At 38.8% G+C, this 19,588-nt stretch overlaps 2 protein-coding genes across 4 annotated transcripts; both read right to left on the bottom strand.

Moving 5' to 3' along the window:
* Positions 1-7,386: 7,386 nt before the first annotated feature.
* Positions 7,387-11,142, bottom strand: LOC136228433 (nuclear transcription factor Y subunit C-1). The gene is made up of 2 exons (XM_066016943.1): positions 10,222-11,142; positions 7,387-7,645 (listed from the first exon to the last, which is right to left on the bottom strand). Exons 1-2 carry the CDS (start codon positions 10,905-10,907, stop codon positions 7,642-7,644), a joined length of 690 nt encoding a protein of 229 aa, XP_065873015.1. The 5' UTR covers positions 10,908-11,142; the 3' UTR covers positions 7,387-7,641.
* A 591-nt stretch (positions 11,143-11,733) lies between these two features.
* LOC136228397 (uncharacterized) lies at positions 11,734-16,194 on the bottom strand. 3 transcript variants are annotated; one of them, XM_066016940.1, is made up of 2 exons: positions 16,092-16,194; positions 11,734-14,747 (listed from the first exon to the last, which is right to left on the bottom strand). In XM_066016940.1, the coding sequence occupies exon 2, from the start codon at positions 14,619-14,621 to the stop codon at positions 12,312-12,314; it is 2,310 nt and encodes a 769-aa protein (XP_065873012.1). In that variant the 5' UTR covers positions 14,622-14,747; positions 16,092-16,194; the 3' UTR covers positions 11,734-12,311. The 3 variants fall into 3 exon arrangements, with proteins under 3 accessions (XP_065873012.1, XP_065873011.1, XP_065873014.1); XM_066016939.1 differs by having other exon boundaries at positions 16,074-16,137; XM_066016942.1 differs by lacking the exon at positions 16,092-16,194 and adding an exon at positions 15,819-16,017.
* Between the last annotated feature and the right edge of the window lie 3,394 nt (positions 16,195-19,588).

Below are 19,588 nucleotides of genomic sequence, written 5' to 3'. Positions count from 1 at the left end.
TTTTATTATTTGTAATTATCATTCACCTTACTGACTCTGCCGATCTTCATCCACCGCCCCCAATTAACATCGCAGTTCGCTGCTCGTCGATATTCATCCACAGCCCCGATGATCTCTACCACCATCCGCTATTTGTAGATCCGTTGTCGATTTACGAATTGATTAGTTGGAGCATCTCTTTTTTTTTCTTATTTACAAAGTTGAAAAATTCTGGAGTGAGTTCACAATGGGAGAGCAGCAAAATCATTTCAAGCAACACCTGCTGCCATGTTTTCTTCCAATTGCAGGAAAAAATAATTTCTACAGGTCTAGTTTATTTGCACGATAAAAACTACAAATTGGAGGTTCTGATAAAAACTACAAATTGGAGGTCCTGAACTGAGAAAGAATTAGTCTTTGAACTGCAGATTTGGCCAAATTAAACCCAAAAACCGAAGTGGGAATCTTTAAATACTCTATGATAAGTGTGAGTTTCCAGAATTAAAGCTTTGAATCAAAGCACATACAATCAATCAAATACTAAAATTTCAAGATCCGAGGCAGAAGTCGGCAGTGGGAGTGGATGGAGAGAGTCGACGAGAGCGGTGGCGACAGATGGAGAACGGCGGTTCTGAAAAATAAAAGGGAAGGACTGCGTAAAAAAGATAGAGGAAAAAGAAGGTTAAAACATTTTATTTAATGATTAATGAGTTTTTTAATTATAATTTAGATAAATAGAAGACACTTGTCAATTATTGTATGGAGGGTCCTTAATTGAGTTGGAGAACCCGGACCCTCCTATAAAATCCCCAACTTAACACACGTGTTATGTAAATATACAATTAAAATAATAAAACACCTAACAAACCTTCCTAATTAATCCTAATACATGTTCCCCATCTATTTTTTTAAAACCGAAATCCAACCTCTCAATGGTTTTTGATATTTTTAGTTTGTTGATTTCTTTTTACTTTTTTCCTTAATCTTTATATACATGTATCTCTACAAGAAAAAGACAGTGGAGTGGATATGGGTTGGTGTGTGCGTATTTAATTTTAAAACGGTGTAGTTTTGGTTTACATAAAATAAATAAATAAGAGATTCGAGATCCGATATCCAATTAATGTTATAAGACTCTGATCGGACCGATTAGTTCGACGATCGAATCGGGAACAAGCTAGATGTCTGGTCTAAATTTCATCAGTTTGTTGAATTCTTAACAAATCGGATAGAATCGGGATTGAACCGAAACCGGCGCAACCCCGATATTTTAATTATTTTTTTTTATTTTTAACAACAAAACTGTAATACTGTCTTTAACTATTTGGTTATGGATTTATCTATATTTTGAAGCTTAAACTATTGGTTACGGATTTATTCAAAATTTTATCATCTTATTATTAATCTAGTAGTATTATTTAATCACATTTGACTTATCTATCTCAACTAGAAAACTATTATTTTATTAATATGTTATGAAATTTTGACATTTAAAAATTTATATTTAATTTTTAAATCTAATTAATTATTTTCACATGGGAAAATATATGCAACAAATAAATTCTATGCAGCAAATAAATTTTAAAACATGCAATGTGACCGAATAATAGTTCAAAGCTAAATGATAAAATTTTGAATACACCATGGGCAACAAAAACACTTTTTTTTTTAACCAATAAAGAATGAATGAATTAATGGGCCGGCATACGACAATAGTTCAACAAATCAATAGAAGCAAAACTCGGTAAAGAATGAAAGAATGAGGGACAAGTCATGAAGCGAGAAGACCTTGCAATTGCATGAGCCAACCCGTTAGCTTGTCTCCGTATCCACTTGACAGAGTAAGTGTCATTTGTAATCAGGATTGCACGACATTGTGCAATTAAGTCACCGAACTCCGAATCGTCCGGGGCAGCCGAATTGATCGCGTCGACGACAGTTTTCGCGTCTGTTTCGAACGTCACACCTTGTATTTCCTGTTCGCCGAGCGATTTCATCGCATTTAATAAGGCGACATCTTCACATTCCTTGATCTGCGGATTGCAGTTCAGGGCCTCTGCTCGTCCAAAGATAAAACGCCCCTCCGAGTCCCGTACCGCCGCTCCGATGCCTGTCGTTCTGCTATCTTCAAATGTTGCTGCATCAGTACAGCAGAAGAGCCTACCGTGGCTCGGTTTGTGCCACTGGATGCAAGCACGGGGCTCTCCCGTTGCGTTCCCTGCTTCCCGGCGTAACAGCTGGGCTCTTTTCCAATCCCCCTGGCAGTTGACAGAAGCAACAGTAATCTGTTCCGCCGTGGATGTCTCGTAGTCCCATAGTCGAGCGTTCCTAGCCCGCCAAAGGCTCCAAAGGCGAACCAGAAAGCCTTCCGCCACAGAACTAAAGTGAGATAACAGGTACCTGCAAAACCATTCAGCTAGGTTAGTTGAAGAATCTGCTACCTCCACTACTTTCTCCAACCAGCCCGCAAGCTGCCAAACCCTTCTCGCCTCCCGGCACTCGATAAAGAGGTGCCAATCATCTTCCCATTGTCCGTTACAGACCACGCATTCCGTCGGGACCTGCATCCCACGTCTTTGGAGGTTCACACGAGACGGCAAACAACCCTGAGCAACCTGCCAGCCAAAGTATCTGACTTTAAACGGAACATCAGCCGACCATAACACTTTCCACGCCCCCTCTACATGATGTCTTTCCCCGTCTTCCATCCCAACCGCCACTCGGTATGCGCTTTTAACCGTATATCTCCCCGAAGGGTGAGCTTGCCATAAGATACAATCCTTAGCATTGACAATCTGTGGGGGAAGAATATTCAGCGCCTGTATATCACTGTTCTCAAATAATTCCTCCAACAACTCAATATCCCAATCTCATGAATTTGGAATAAACAGGTCACAAACTTTCAGATTCTCTAGACCCTCGATCCGTGGTGTTTGGATAAAACCATTCGACCCTTCTCGCAACCACCTGTCATTCCAAACATTAATTTGGGTACCATTTCCCACTTTCCACCTAACGCCTTCTCTAATCACTAATTGTGAACTCCACAAACTTTGCCATATGAAGCTGGGTGAGTGCCCTAACGCGGCTCCCAGAAAATCCCCTTTAGGGTAGTATTTGGCTTTGTAAATTTTACTGACCAGCGAATATGGATTAGAGAATAACCGCCATCCCTGTTTTCCCAGCATTGCAAGATTAAATGTCGTGAAGTTTCTGAAACCGAGACCTTCAAACAACTTAGGTGCACATAATCTCTCCCAGGCCATCCAGTTTAGACCTCTCTCACCAGACTTCTTATTTCCCCACCAAAAGGAATTCAACATTTTTTGCAATTCGTCAGTAGTAGAGACAGGAAGAATAAACACGCTCATGAAATACATAGGTATAGCCTGACCTGCTGCTCTTATCAAAGTGGCTTTCCCTGCCTTAGAAATGCCTTTCCCTCTCCAACGTTGGAGACGTGTCCATAGTCTGTCTTTAAAATGTGCAAAAATTGCTTTTTTTGTCCTACCAACTAGTGAAGGCAGCCCCAGGTATTTACCAGTATTCAAAGGCTTATTCACCCCAATTATCGCAGAGATTCCTTCCGCTAATTCATGAGCGACATTTCTACTAAACAGAATACCAGACTTTTCAAAGTTCACTGCTTGACCAGAAGCTTTTTCATAGGTATGGAGCAAGTCTTTTAGGATCCGAGCTTCCGAGATAGAAGCTTGACAGAAAAGTAGGGCGTCGTCAGCAAATTATAAGTGGGACACAGACGGTGCCCCTCTGGTGACTCTACACCCGTGGAGCTCTCCTTTACTTTCAGCGCTATTTAACAGGGCCGTCAACCCTTCCACACAGACCAGGAAGAGATAGGGGGACAGCGGGTCTCCTTGTCTCAGTCCCCTCTTCGGAGTGATCGGACCAACCAACCTATCGTTAACTTTGACCATATATTCGAGAGAGTTCACACACATCATAATTAGACTGACCCACTTGTCATCAAACCCCATTTTCCGCATTATAGCCTGAAGATAATTCCGGTCTACCCTGTCGTAGGCCTTGCTCATATCTACTTTCAGAGCCACATTACCCTTATTAGCACAGTTACTAGTAATGCTATGTATTGTTTCAAACGCAATTAACACATTATCATGAATAGATCGACCTTTGACAAATGCAGATTGAACATCAGAGATTAAAGATGGTAAGAAAGGCTTCAACCTATTAGCCAAAACTTTAGCCAGAATCTTGTAAATAACATTGCAGAGTGCAATTGGTCTTAAATGAGTCATATCAACATGGTTCTCACATTTTGGGATTAAAGAAATAATGGTGTTGTTTAGCCCAGGAGGTAACATACCTTGGTCAAGCCACGAGATCCTAGCTCTGAAGATATCATCCCCGATTAAATCCCAGAATTGTTGAAAAAAACCAGGGTTAAAATCGTCCGGCCCAGGAGCTTTCTCGGGATGCATCTCAAATAATGCCTTTCCGAACTCTTCTTTACTAAACGGTCTTAACAACTGTCTAATGACATCTCCAGTAATGCGGGTTGAAATGCAATCCACTACAGGTTCCTAGTCGCTATTGCTTTCCGAAAACAGATTACAAAAATAGCTTTGAGCTAATTCACCAATGTCTGCACTGTCATACTTCCAGTCCTCTGCTTCATCCTTTAACCTGACGATGCGATTTTGCTTACGTCTCCCATTTGCAAAGGAATGATAGAATCGTGTATTGTTGTCCCCTTCTTGTAACCATAGGACTTTTGACCGCTGTCTCCAGTAATCTTCCTCCTTAAGCAGCCCTCTCACCAATTCTGATCTTGTAGCTTCATACAGATCAGCCTCCCTACTTCCGGTACAATTCCTTAGCCTCTCTAGACGTGATTGAAGTGTAGCAACGGCTTTCCTCTCTTCCCTTCGCTTAATTCTGCCCCACTGACCCAATTCCGCAGCCAAAAGGTGTAATTTGTAAGTAACAGACTCACCTCCAGCCGAAACCCAAGCCGATCCCACAACATCTCTGATATCAGCCTCCCTCATCCATTTTTGCTCAAACCGAAACTGTTTAGGGCCCCTCGGTGTGTCCGACTCGGTGAGGAGAAAAATCGGTGAATGATCAGACGAATGCGCAATAGCGTTGAAGCTACTGAAGTTAGGGAAAAGCATTGCCCACGGGTCCGTACACAAGCACCGATCCAACTTCTCCTAAACCTCATTAGCTTCCCCCTATGCCGAATTCACGTATACGGGAAGCCTTCTAAAGGGATATCCTGCAGACCACAAGCTGATAAGGTATCTCTGAAGCCCCTGAAACACCACTCAGGATGGTCCACCTGCCCTTTCTTGTCGTTATGATACAGTAGGTCGTTGAAATCACTAGTAACAGCCCAAGGGAGCGGAGAGGCGGCAGCAAGGTTTCTCAAAATATTCCAAGAAACCTTTCGTCTAGCTCTCTCCGGGCACCCATAAAACCCTGTCAGGCGCCAGTCCCCTTTCACAAGATCGTGAATTTTGAGATCAATATGGTTTATAGAAAAGGACAACAAGGAACAATCACTCGCTTTCCTCCAGAAAGCACAAATACCACCACTACGTCCCACACAATCAACAGCGAAACTACCTTCAAAGCCAATCTTATTACGGATAAACTCAATTCGGGACTGACATACCAGAGTTTCGCAGAGGAACACCACATCGGGCCGCTGAGCTCTGAGCAGCTCAGAAAGGATAGGAACTGCCTTGGCATTGCCCAGGCCTTGACAGTTCCAGCTGAGGATTTTCATTTAATCGGGAAGACGCTAGCGCCTGCCAGTTGAGATTGATTCTGCTGTGATTCTGAGTGAACATTAGGGTTGGTTTGTTCCTTATCCAGTTCCTCATTCAATACCTTATCTGAGTTCTCTACTGAGGTCGTGTCCACTTCCATTTCTTGTATCTGAATTTCCTTCATTCGGCTCTCCGGACCATTTCCTTCCCTTCTCCTTTTTCGCTCATCCGTCATTTCCAGCCCAAATTTAGCTGAAGTTTCAGTCTGCTGCATAACCTTGCCTGGCTCTCCTTCAAATATACTGGTTCCAAAATTACGGGTCAGATGTTGCAAATTCTGCCTTTGTCCCCACTCGGCTTGTGTTCCTCCCTTCTGAATAATAGAGAGATTATCAGAGTTGAAGTTCCTACCTGAACCCGAGCCTTCCTCCTCCTTCAACCAGCGCTCCCCACCTAGTAGATTCGCCCTCCTCGCTGGGGCTCTAACTTAAACGTCCCAGGGCCTGATTAGCTCTTCCTCCTTGCTCTGAAAGAATATATCACAATGCCTGTCAAGGTGGCCGATGAGTCCACATACGAAGCAGAACGTGGGAAGTTTCTCGAAGCGGAACTTAACCGTCAGCCACTCTCCTCCCGCTCTTCTAACCTTCTTCTCTCGCTGCAAAGGCTTCCGGATGTCAATACTAACTCGCATACGGAGGTAACTCTGATCATGTAACCATTTATTTTTAGGATCAAAAGCCACATACGAACCTACGAAATTGCCTAGGGCCTGCGCCACAACTTCGTTAAACAGAGTAGGGATTAGACCATGAACTTGAACCCAGAAGTTCGCATGAGTCATAGGAGCCTTTGCTGGTGATTCGCCTTCCTTCAAGGCATATAAAATCAAAAGATTATTCTCGAAAGTCCATGGACTGTTGTCTACAACCCAACGGAGATCATACTGGTGGTAAAACCTAAAAAGAATGAGTTTGCCCCCAAGTTCTGTGATGGAAAGACCTTTCCCCGGCCTCCAAAGGCTCGCCATCCGGTGCTTGAAGACTTCGAAATTGAAATTGCGGTCTGTAACCAGGGAACCAACTAAACAGAGATCATAATTCACCTCAGTCGAGCCGTCCGATTCTCCTCCGAATTCGAACCCATCGTCGATAATTGTTAATTGCTTGAGCTGGTCCTCCATTCCAGGACAGAGATAAGCCAAGATGTCAGTGAAAGTGATCGCCGGGAAAGAGGACGGCGGTGTCTGCGGAAAAGCAGGCGAAACCCTAGAAACTCACCGATGAAGGAGGAGCGAAAGGGGGACTCTCAACAAGAGTAAAACTCTCAACAGGAGTAGGATTGGAGAAAATTAAGCTCTTTTTTCTCTGGCAACAAAAACACTTTTATGTTTATTGTTCACATCTATTTACTATTATAAAGTTGTGAAAGTATTATGGTATTTCTGGTCATTGACTAAATTTGCAATATCTTTACATTTTACTCTTTAATTTTTTTTCCATCGGCAGTGTTTTAAATATACATTCACCTTATATTTTAATTCACAACATAACATGATGATCAAGGTTAGATCATTCACAATGTCATAATTGCATTTTAAAAAAAAAGGATGGGAATTTCTAATAGGATGTTACACAACCAACAAAAGGATCATAAGTCATGGACCTGCACATTAAATATAATTAGGCAAAGTCATGGCAGCAATTGTGTGGCTGCTACAAAATTAAGTTAAAAGTTTGAAGGAGTTTCTAGTTAATCCATTACAATTAAAGACAGATTTCGATAAATAATAGAAGACAGGTACATTAAACATCATAAGCAAAATCAAAAATCAAGGTTGTATCAGCTACAGCTCATTGCCTCCTGCTTTGCCACTGAACATCACTGTTTTTCTGAAAGTTGCTTAACTGCATTAAACAGTATGAACAAGGGTTACAATCATATGCCAAAATGAAAATTGACACAAACATAACATCAAACGTCTATAATATCACGCGATAAAACAAGGGTTACAATCATAGGCGAAAATGAAAACTAACCGAGGCATTATAGAAGTTAAAGAACATTTTATATAATATCAAAGAATATATGTAGAAAAGAATGATGTGTAGAAGTTTTCTACAATAAAACAGAATGACAAACAATGGCCGGCGACATTGGAGAAGTGTGGAAACACTGGAATTTGAGCAACGCACATCTGTATTAGACCAGCATTTGCTTATACTGGATTTTCCACTGTCTTTACGAAAGTAAATAATGAAAAGACAACCTGCCTGATGTTTATTCAGGTTCAGGGAGAAAATTTATATATGCAGGTAATTTGGAAATGCCTATACAATGCACCTTATGTATAGACTAATGTACAAATTTTTGCTGATAGTAACCATGCCCATATCCTCTTGACATGAACATTTAGGACTATTCATTACCATTATAATGCTGTAATAGATTTTAGTTATAAAATCCACTTTGTGAGATGTAGAAAGCATAATGCCATCATAAAACGAGGATGCCATTTTAAAACCAAGATGTCATGAGCTCATAGTATCAAACTTCACTGGAAGTGAATAACCATAGTGTGCAACAATTCTGCTCTCCGTTTGCTTATTTTAAAATGAGACAACCCTTACTCTCCAGAAGAAACAGACAGTGAGGCAGAAAAAGTAGTAAAAGAATCCATGTCGACAAATATATACTGAAATGAGCAGCCATAACTGAGCATTAGAATTCAAAATCAATAACTAAGCTTTTGTATTTATACAATGCAGATTTGTCACTCAGCTAGAAAGCTTAGGTGTGCATATAGGGCCTAATGTCATGACTTCTTGGATTGTCTACAGTTAGACATTCTGAAGTTTGAATCCATCAAAAGATAGTATGTGTTGGTTAAGTATTTCATCATTTCCAACCACAGGAAAAAAATGTACATAGAACGGTAGGCCTCATAGACTTCGACTGATAACAAAAATAGCTAAGTCCAGCTAAATCCACACTTCTCAGCTACACATAAACTCAAAATTTGTAATTTATCCTTAAATGCTCATTGCTCATCCACCAAAATTAATCTAAACTTAAGCCCATAAAATAGGCTTGTTTAATAAGAAAACATATGATGAAGTAACGAGAGGTTCCTAATATGGAATTGGAAATAAACCTTGTAGAAATTCCAAACCTCTTGTTTCTATGAATACATAACCTGATACCCTATCCCCACTTTAAAAATGGTTGTTCATTTTCACTTAGAAATGGACTTTCAACACAAGTTACACAACGATTCAGTGGGGAAAACACCTGTAGTTATATTAAAACTAAATTGTTTCAAACTATATTGATGTCATGTCACCTTATGTCAACTGAATACCTCATTTTATTATCATGGCTCGTTTAAAAGTTCTTATTCATTTCTAATGGCAAAATGAATTATAGTCACAGTCATCATCTGGCCAAGCTTTCTCCTAAATGAGACAACTCATGTGCCTACCAAATTGCCTCCAAGCTTTTCAGCTCTCAGCCAGACTCCAACTTTCTATCTCTGGACAGGCAATGCTCAAACAACAGATGATCAACAGGGACTCATTTCCCATCGACACCAACTTCATAGGCTAATTTTACTGGTCCAATATGAGACAAGATTCAAACACATGACACATTAAGTATTTAAGGCCAACCAGCAAATTCCAGAGAACAATTAAGAAAAGAAAAGATCTAGTTTTCCTTCTGAACTTAATGAGAGATATACTATAATGCATTAACAATCCAATGACTGCATCCCATTTCCCCCTCCTTTCAAGAAAATTCTTGAAGTGACCCCAGTTAAGCAACATTATCACAATGAACACAAAAACGGAGTAAGCTTGCGGTAATGGTGTTACAACAATTAAATTATCATGCATGCAACAAAAATCATGTTCTCTCTTGTTCTCTAATTCCAACTCCATGAATATAGCATGTTGTCATGACCACAATATTTGACACCATTTGGATTAAACATCAATTGTTAAACAAATACACAATCAAAACCTCCTTTCTATGTTGCGCGGAAACTGAAACTGAAACGGAAACAGGAAACTTTATTTCTAAAACATTATAGCTAGGAAACAGTTATGGAAACGGAAACGGATACAAAACCCAGAAACGCTAATGAAGAAGAGTTTACGTCCAACATAGCCTCCTTTCTATCACATTTATCTATTGCTCGCTCAAGTTTTAATCAGCATGAATAAAGACCACTGATACAGGAACATGCAAGAAAAACAGCCAAAGTATCCACTAAAAGACTCTCATTTATCAAAACCCTAAGTAATTCATAGAAACACAACATCTCTACAATATAAACCTATTTGGCTTATCTTAGTGAATTAATGCAAGAAAATCCAAGAAACAAAGAAGCCAAAATAGAAACAAAGTTCAAACAATTTCACATTCATTGGAATCATTGTTGATATCAACAATGCATAAAACATAAAAAGAATCGCATACTTACCCTTGTCCGTCGAGGTTTCCCTGCCCACTGCTACCTCCACTTCCATATGAAACATCATCGGCAGCAGCAGCCGTCTGCCAGACAGATTGCCAAGCCTGTGAAGGAGGCTGAACATAAACACCAGTAGGATCAACAGCAGGCCTCCCAATCATCATTCCACCAGGTCCAGCACCGGCCGGTTGTCCCATCGGGGGATAATAATACGGAACACCACTAGCAGTAGCCCCAACCATCCCTCCAAGGCCAGGCTCCTCCTTGATCTCATCTCTAGGAACAATATCGACCAAAAAATCAAAAATATCGGTCCTAGTAATAGCAGCAGCGATGTCATTCTTCTGAAGAGTCCGACGCTTATTTTCCTCGGCATGAAGCCAAGAACGAATAGTGAGTTCCAAAATGAAGAGCTCACATGCCTTAGCAAATAAAATGGGAGCCTCAGCGGAGATCATTCGAACATCCTCATCAGCCTTCATGATCTTCTTGATGCGAGCAAGAGGTAACTGATGATTCTTGAAATCGTTAACCTGTTCGATCTCTTGACGCTGGTAACTCCAAAACATTTGAAGCTGATGCTGCTGCTGCTGAAGGAGATGATGGAAAGGGGTGGGAGGTCCGCCACCTGTGGCAGTGGTGGGTGGTTGTGGCGGGTAAGAGGCGGATTGCGCCTGTTGGCTGTTGGCATCCATCTGATTGGCTATGAATTTGTAATTTGTTAATTACAAAAAAAGAGAGAAGAAATTAAAAAAATGTGAAAAAAGAGGGAATGTTGCGTGTTGACAGATGTTGGAGAAAGAATGAAGATGGAGAAGAAGATGAAAATGGACGGATGGGAGGGAGGGAGGGATGAATTGAAAACGGAAGGAAGATAAGGTAAAGGGGAAGGGAAAGTTGTGTCTGAGTTTAGGCCTTTTTTAGGTCTCTCTCTCTCTCTGACTCCGATTTCTTTATTTTCTTTATTTTTATTATTTTTTAATTTTAATTAAATAACAATTATTTTATCTTTCTTTCTCTTGATTGGTTTTGCATGTCTTTTGTCTTCTCACTAAAAAAGAACACTCTGTCTTTGACCATTTCTAACTGAATTTAATTTCTTCACTGGCAACATCATCAGATTCCAACAAATTTCTTTTTAAACAATGGTTTTTACATTTTTTTTATTTAGGGCTCCAACCCATCATATTTAAAATCATATATTATTATTTTTTCAAATATATGTTAACAACAAATAACAAGTTTCGAATTTTTTTAATAAGTTCGGAATTTTTTTAATCGATTAATTATTAAATTATGTATCCGTTTAGTATATAAGTATGGTTACTTTTTATTAATTACCAACAATAAGAAACAATATGAATGTTGTGAACAATTTAATTAGCAGCCTAATTATATACCGGTTTCGTACAGAAGTAAATAATAACGGTTAACTTTTATTAATTACCAACAACAAATAATGTAAATAGCGGTATATATACATAACCGATAGATATAAATAAACTATTTAAGTTAACAATAAGTTAAAAAAATCCTAATTTCCATAGTTGGACAAAGAGTTTCTATCATTTCCTAGCAAACACAATCTATTGGTACTTAATTGAAATCAAGGAGTTTTCCGACGAGCGGTGGGTTCTCAAGCCCTGTCCCGACACCTTAGTTCCGTCTCTGTATACAAGGAACAACTGAAGAAAGGCATCTCTCCTGGGATTTATCAAATATGAAATCAAGACAACAACAATATGTATCTCAGGAAACTAATAAGATGCATGATTAAAGCAAAGATATACACTAATACATGCCATACAGCATAAGCCTTAGAGTGCAGCACAAAATTGACAACCTTCAAAAAGAGCGCATTTCTGGTATTTCAAAACATAAATGAAAAGCTTGGGAGGCAACATCTAATAACCTCACCCTATTGCTTTAATCATCCATAAACCCTGTATGTAAACCCAGCATTCCAAGCCGGCATCTTAACTACAAAATAAAAATAAAAAAAAACAAAAAGCTCTGACCCACCACGTGACAGCTGGTGAATCAATTCCTGTATGAGCTCTATCTAACTCTCTTCTTTTCATCTACAACTGTAAACTGATCTAATTCTGTGCTCGCCGCCTTCGTTTGTACACAATTACCTTCTCTGCTTCTGCTTCTGCTTCGGTCTTTTTAGCACCAGTCTCCACCCCAATGATTAACTTCTCTGTTTCTGCTTCAATCTTTTTAGCAGCAGTCACCACCCCAACTGTTTCCTTAGCTGTTTCACCATCTTCCGTCAACTGTAATTCAGACTTTTTCCCATTCCCAGGCAGAATGTTAGCCTTTTCAGCATTCTCAACCATTTCTTTTACCTGAACTTCTGTATAAACTTGAAGCAATTCCAAAGGCATCGACGCAGGATCAAGTTCCAAGCAACCTGTGGGAACATTAGGACCTTCTTGACCTGTCAACACATGAGAAGGAACCTGATGAGAAAGTCGAAACAACTCCTCTTTTGGAACTGCCTTTGTTGTATTAGAGTCCGGATGACGGCAAAACACTGTCTTGAAACCAGCAACTTTGATAAGAGGAGCAACAGATACACCTCCCTCCTCGGTGTAGTCTTCAAGCACTTCCACCATGGTATACTTATGTATCACTTCATTTTCGGTCAGCGAATCCCAATCAGGTGACCAATTACTATACATAGCCCAGACATCTCCCTTCCTAGGGTAGACTTCGATGAATCCTCTTTTGCCCTTCTCCCACTTGACCTTGTGCGAAAAAGAATTAAGAGAATTATTAACTTCATGCTTACCTATCCAGAAGATTCCACTGGTCTTCAAAAAACCGGAACCAATCCAGTTTAACGGGGACAGTTCACGATTGTTTTTGGTGTTAAGCCAGCTGATTCGCATTCTGAGTGGTTTCAATGATGTCACACAATGAATCATAGCATAATATCGAGGCATACCATCATCATCATCATAAGCAGCCCAAACCTGGTTGGCGGCAAATGACCTTTCCGTACGGTCGTTGTCAAAATCATGAAAATCTGGATCTGGGACAGCCATTGTTACTGGAACGGGACCCTTTCTGTCAGGATTATCATCAGATTCGGCAAGCAGAGCTTCTGATTGAGCTCCAGAATTGGTATCTACAACCTTCTGTTTCCCTTTCCCCATCTCCTTTTCAGATGTCCTTGATACAACAGGCGGAATCCTGCAGCTATTAAGCTTCAACTGAATATCCTTCTTAGCTTTCTCTATCAGAAGATTCCGAAGTTCCTGCTGGGACAGCTCTCTCGTCTGATTAAACTTTCCTAAAAGGCTTCTCTTTCCTGTTTCAGAACTACCCTTTTGAGCACCAGAATCACCAACTCCTCCATTTCCGCTTGGCATTTGAAATGGTGGATTGTTCCTCCTAAGTTCATCACTGCGCCTCTTCTTCTTCTTTAACTTATCTCCTGCTGGCACAGAAACAAAATCACCACTAGCTGAACCAACACCTGGTTCCTTCAAACCATGAATTATCCTGTCAAGAAACTCCTTTCTCAGATCAGATTTTGAAGCTCCCAATGACACTCTTCCCCCTGTGTCTGCTTTACAAAATGCACCCAAGTTAGCTTCTGCTCTCATATTTGAATTAGAAATGGAATTTCCCGCAGCATTCGAGTTCTCACTCCTCACATGCTGCATTGAATTCTGCCCCTGCACGGAAGAAGTCCATGTCTTCCCGTTTCCATTCATAGGTGGGGGTAGAAACTCAATAGCAAAGAAGGTATGACGGCAGTTTTGGCAAACAAGGTTTGAATTGACATAACATCTCATGTATTCAAACTGCGTTTTGCAATAACTACAGAGAGTCCAGAAGGTATGAGGTTTGAAAACACGAGAGGGTGGAGCAGGGTTTGGATGCATGGCTCTTTTCTGGGTTGTTGAGCTAGATATGTCACCCTTAAAGAAGTTGTGGAAACCTTTCTGACCAGTTGCAATAGATGATCCATTATTTGGAACATTCTGATGCATATGATATAAATTTCTCTTCTGGTCATATGCACTTCTCCAGGCGCTATTTGACAGCCTGCCCCAAGCTTCAGATAGAATCTTGAAAGCGCCTTCTGCACCAACTGACTTATTTTTATCTGGATGCAGAGTGAGAGCCAGTTTCCTGTAATGTCTCCGGATTGTGTCATCATCAGCTGACGATTCTACACCCAGAACTCTATACCAATTAATTTCACCATTGCTTCTTTGCTTTGAAGAGATATACACTTCCAGAGTTGCTAGAAACTGAGAAAGTCCATCAAGATCAGGATACAAGCTGTGCGCCTTCAAAGCAAGAATTTTTGCCCCATCAACGTCCATCTCCACGAACTTCTGTTCTGCCATCATCTTAGCTACTAGGGCTTCTTCTCTGTTACATTCCATTTTGTCTACAGCCGACTAGTACTGTCTTCGACTTGCTTAAGCCAATGCCAGGAACAAGACTTGCCCACAATATCTAGCACTTAAAACGTACAGTTTCTGTGTGTTCTCACCGCGATTGCTCAAGCCCTGAAACACCAAAACAATAATAAAGGAAAACATCACCACAAAGAAAAAGCAAATAAAGTCTAAAGATATAGAAACAATTTATTGAAAACAATGCTTTAAAACTTGAAAACGCCAACCAATGCTTCTCGGTTATAAACTTTTTGACACGTGTTGACACGAGCGTATATCCAAACAAAATAACCGGAAAATAGTTACGAATGTCCAAGTATTCGGTGACGAACTTCAGCGTAACAATGAATTAGCAAAATCCAATTACAAGAGCACAATCTACACAACTGTCAAGATCCATAAACCTAAAAGCCTATTAAATGATCAACTAAAAACCGTACAACATTTACAAATCTCACGTGTATGGTAACGAACTTCCAAAACAAGCAAGCAGGATCATATAATATAAAAACGGTCAAATCTTTTAACACCTATTCGTCTAAGAAACTGAATAAACGAACAAGCTGTGTAAAAGGAAACAATTATGAAGTTCCTTCCATGACGTACTGCAAATATGATCGATTATTGAGAACTTAGTAATAACATCATGCATCTTTTTCCATCCATACCCACCTAGAAAGTCACTGGACCATCCAACAATATGAGATTGAGTAAAAACCCCAAATTTTTTTTCCGGTAACTGAGAAACTCCACAGGCAGATATAGAATCCCAATTATCACAATGAAGACATCCAACAATCATAAAATCCTAAGTCTTCACTAATGAATAACATGGCATGATATGTTGAGAAGATCAATGGTCCCAATGGCATGATAATAAAAGAATCTTAACGAAACCTAAGATTACCAAGTATCAACAAGAAATCAGAAAAAAGGTTTTCACTTACAAGACAGTGTTTTCCATTAAAAAAATCTCAATAAAGTTCCAAACAGTCTTTGCATTCTTCGATTCATAAACATCTAGAAAAAATCATTGTTCACCTAAATTTCTAATACATAACACACTTCACCAGAAAACCATCGGAAACAAAATAAGCCCTAAAATACGCAATGAGCAACAGAACCGCCCTAAAGAGACAAAAAACAATAAAAAAAATTGGTGGAATAAGACAGAGCAAACACCTAGTTCACGGATTGAAACCGATGAAAAAAAGACAATGGCAGACTCGAATTCTATGAAAAAAGCGAATTCCATTTTCTAAACTACCCAATTCCAGTAATTTAGAGTTGAGCAGAACATGCTTTTTTTTTTTTTATCATAACTACATGATAGAATGCAGAAAGGAATCGTCTGAAATCTCCTAACAGAGCATAAACGAGTGTAAAAATTCAATCTTTTCATGAATGAAACAAACAGGAAGGAATGAAAAGGCATACCAATTTGCAGAGACATACCCGTTTGCAGAGAGTTGAGGGATGAAGAATGAGCTCTTCAATTTTGGTTTTCTGTAAATAAAAACAAAGCCTCGAACTGTATTTTTAAACTCACATGGTTTGGTTTTTTCTTTTTTTTTTTCTTAAAAAAAAAAAAAAATACTCTGGTTATTGGATGTATTTTCTCTCCTAAATATGGTTAAAAATTTACTTGGATAGCTAATATAAGATATAAAATCCAAAAAAAATTATTACAGGGTAAATCCTAAAAACACCCCAATAGTTACACGAATTGTCAAACGCGTACTTGTGATTTTTTGCGGCCAAGAGATGAATGCGGTTACTCGCTTTGCTAAAAGCGATTATCTTTTAATTTGATACTCAAAAAATGACCGTTAACAAACCTAAAAATGATAATTTTTTTGAGGTCATTAACGATCATTTTTTTAGTGTTGATATCACGCAAATATAACTTTGCCACGTGGAACCGTAAGACGCTCGAATCTACCCTCTAAAGATAGAATGTGTACCATCTTTTGTCTTTAAAAAACAAAACGGCTGCGTATTAGAAGTTTAACTCGGGAAGCCTCGTCAAACCCAGTCAAGAAACCAAACGTTATCATAGTCATTCCCAATTCCGGGAATCACATGCCAAATGGCTTTAAGGGATAAAAGACCTGATATCTGGGCTCACCTCCTCCTATCAACTGGAGACGTGTGGCCACTCTGCTTCGCAATCCGTAAACTGTCTTCTACAGCTCATCCAACATAAATAGAGTAAGCTCAGCTCGAGGTAAACGAGTTCAAATACATATTTGCATTATAACTTTAATTTACTGACTGTGATCATCTTTCAGTCTTCTCCACGAACTGACTTAGGCAGTTGCAAGTTAACACGTGAACTTTTAGGACTCAACCACATCAAATTAGTACGTGAGCGTGGACGATACAATGATGGATCGTTTAAGCAGTTATATCAAAATTCCTTCCACCAAAGCACTCCCCATATTAGAGATCCAAAAAAACATCAAAGAAGAAGCACACAGAATCATCGGGTCAATGACGACCCAATCCTGGAAATGGTGAAAGAAAAGGAAGCCCTAGAGTCCTAGTAATAGAGGCTATTGGGTGCAATCTCACGACGCCTATCAGAAAGCCTTGATTCTATCCAGGAGGTCATCACCATTATAAAGCAAGAGCATGCCATCCAAATGCCAGAGGTGAAAGATAACTGGTGATAGGAGAAAAAACATTCAGGTACGTGAACAAACCTAAAGAAACCAACTACTCGATCGAACACCACATTGTCCAAAGATGCTACTGCCAATATGACGGTTCTCTGAAGAGCCAAAGGAAAGATATAGACACCCAATGCAAGGGGAAAGAAGTCTCCCTAGTATGGTGCAAATGGACCCAGACTCTCCCTCAATGCAACATGAGAGAATGGAATAATCTCTCATGAGATCGGTCCGGGAAAGAGAAGGGAGACGATCCTCTCTAAGCAGTTGGACACTAGAATCCAACCCTCGACAGACCTATCATCGATCGGAAGAATCCTGGTCAGTCAGCCAAGAAAGAGCGGCCAAGCCCTGAACCTGAAAGCATTGGCCATAAAAAAGGGACCTCTGTTCAAAGACGAGGACATTGAGGCTAAACTCGAGGCAATACAAAAAGAGCTTGACAAGCTCAAGAGAACCATTGCCAAGGCGGGAATCGACGCTGAACATCCTAACATCACAATAATAGAAATACCCCTATGCAAGAAATCATGAGCAAACCGATGCCCCGGGGGTTCAAACACTCACTACTGAAGGAGTACGATGGGACAAGTGACCCCATTACTCGTGAATAACTCTAGGCGAGCCATGGACACTACCACGACAACTGACATTTGTTGAAACACATTTCTGTTGAAACACATTTCTACACTAATTTTGATTATGACAAAAATATTAGGGTAAATAATTATAAAGTCCCTAAGTTTTTACGTAATACACTAGTTAGTCCCTCTGTTTTTAGAAATAATTATATAGTCCCTCAGTTTTTAGTTTCATCAACTCCTTAGTCCTTATGTTAGAGTCAATGGTCAAACTATACCAAATAAATTTCAAAATACCAAAATTACCCTTTATTCTATATTTTAATAATAAAACATCTATTTTTTATATTTTATGTTTTTTCTCATTTTTTCCAACATAGTCTCTACAATATTTTTTTCCTGCATAATCTCTACAATATTGAGTAATTAATTTATTAAATTTTATATAATTATAGAAATTTAATTTAGTAGCCTAAATTTTATTGACTAAAAAAATGAATGAAAAATATTTCAAAAATTATAAAAATAAGAGCAAAACTATATAAATTGTAAAAAGTACTCTTTATTTATCTCTAATAAATTTTATAAATGAAAAAAAAATGATTTTTTAAAAAAATTTATTAATATTTAATGCTATTTTAAAGATATTATATTAAAAAAATAAAAATTCAAGAGAATAAAAATACATTTTTAATGATTAGTATATACAATTACATAAATTTCGGTATATATATACTTCATAAATTTTATTAAAACTATTTCGATTAAATTTGAAATTAAAAAATAAGTTTTTTTTATGTAAATAACTAGAGGCAATTTGGACTTTCATCTACAAAAACATATGGAAGGATTAAAGAGTTGATTAAAATAAAACTTAAGGACCTTATAATAATAGGATGGATCTACTAGTATGTTAAGTAAAAACATAAGGACTTTATAATTATTTACCCAAAATATTAAAGGAAATTAATATTCCCATAATTAATAACACACTAAAATTAAATGTTGATTTATTTGGACTAATGTGTTTGTTAAGTGTTTTGATAAATTAAGTGTAAGATTAAAAGCAATAATCAAAGGCCTTAAAAGATGGATCAAAGGCCCATGGATCAACTTCATCCCAATAGCAAGAAGGATCCAAAAGATCAAAGCCATACCTCAAAAGAAGACTTATTCGAAGGACAGAAGATCAAGGTACAAGAGACAAGAGCAGACGTTGACTCTGTGCAACTAACAATGTACAACTAAATAAGGAAAAATTCAGAAGCTCTAGACGGCTTGTCCCTTGGTCAACCTGGAAACTTTGCCTAATTTGGTTAGACAAACAAACTGCCTCTGTCAAAGATCAGAAGCGTGGCATCTCGGACAAAATAACAGAAAAGAGAAAAAATACAATTAGCTGAGGACATTGGGCTCTGAGGATGAAAGGGACAAAAGAGTCATTTTCCTCCAACAGTTATTTTGAAATTCGAAATAACCAGCCTTCAAAGTGTCACTATAAAAGCCTCATCATATGCTACATTTGGAGAGGACCATCAACGCTGAATTCAAGAGAGAATCATTTATTGAAGTTCCAAAAGCAAAGTAAAATATATACACACTTATTGTATTCATCTGTGTAAAAAGTTCTACCTTCACTCATTGTGTTCTAAGTTAGAACAAAAACTATCAATAGCTTAAGAAGTTCAAAAGCTCTTAT

Source organism: Euphorbia lathyris, chromosome 1, assembly GCF_963576675.1.
Source record: "Euphorbia lathyris chromosome 1, ddEupLath1.1, whole genome shotgun sequence".
Taxonomy (NCBI): domain Eukaryota; kingdom Viridiplantae; phylum Streptophyta; class Magnoliopsida; order Malpighiales; family Euphorbiaceae; genus Euphorbia; species Euphorbia lathyris.
This window is presented reverse-complemented; position numbering and strand designations above follow the sequence as displayed.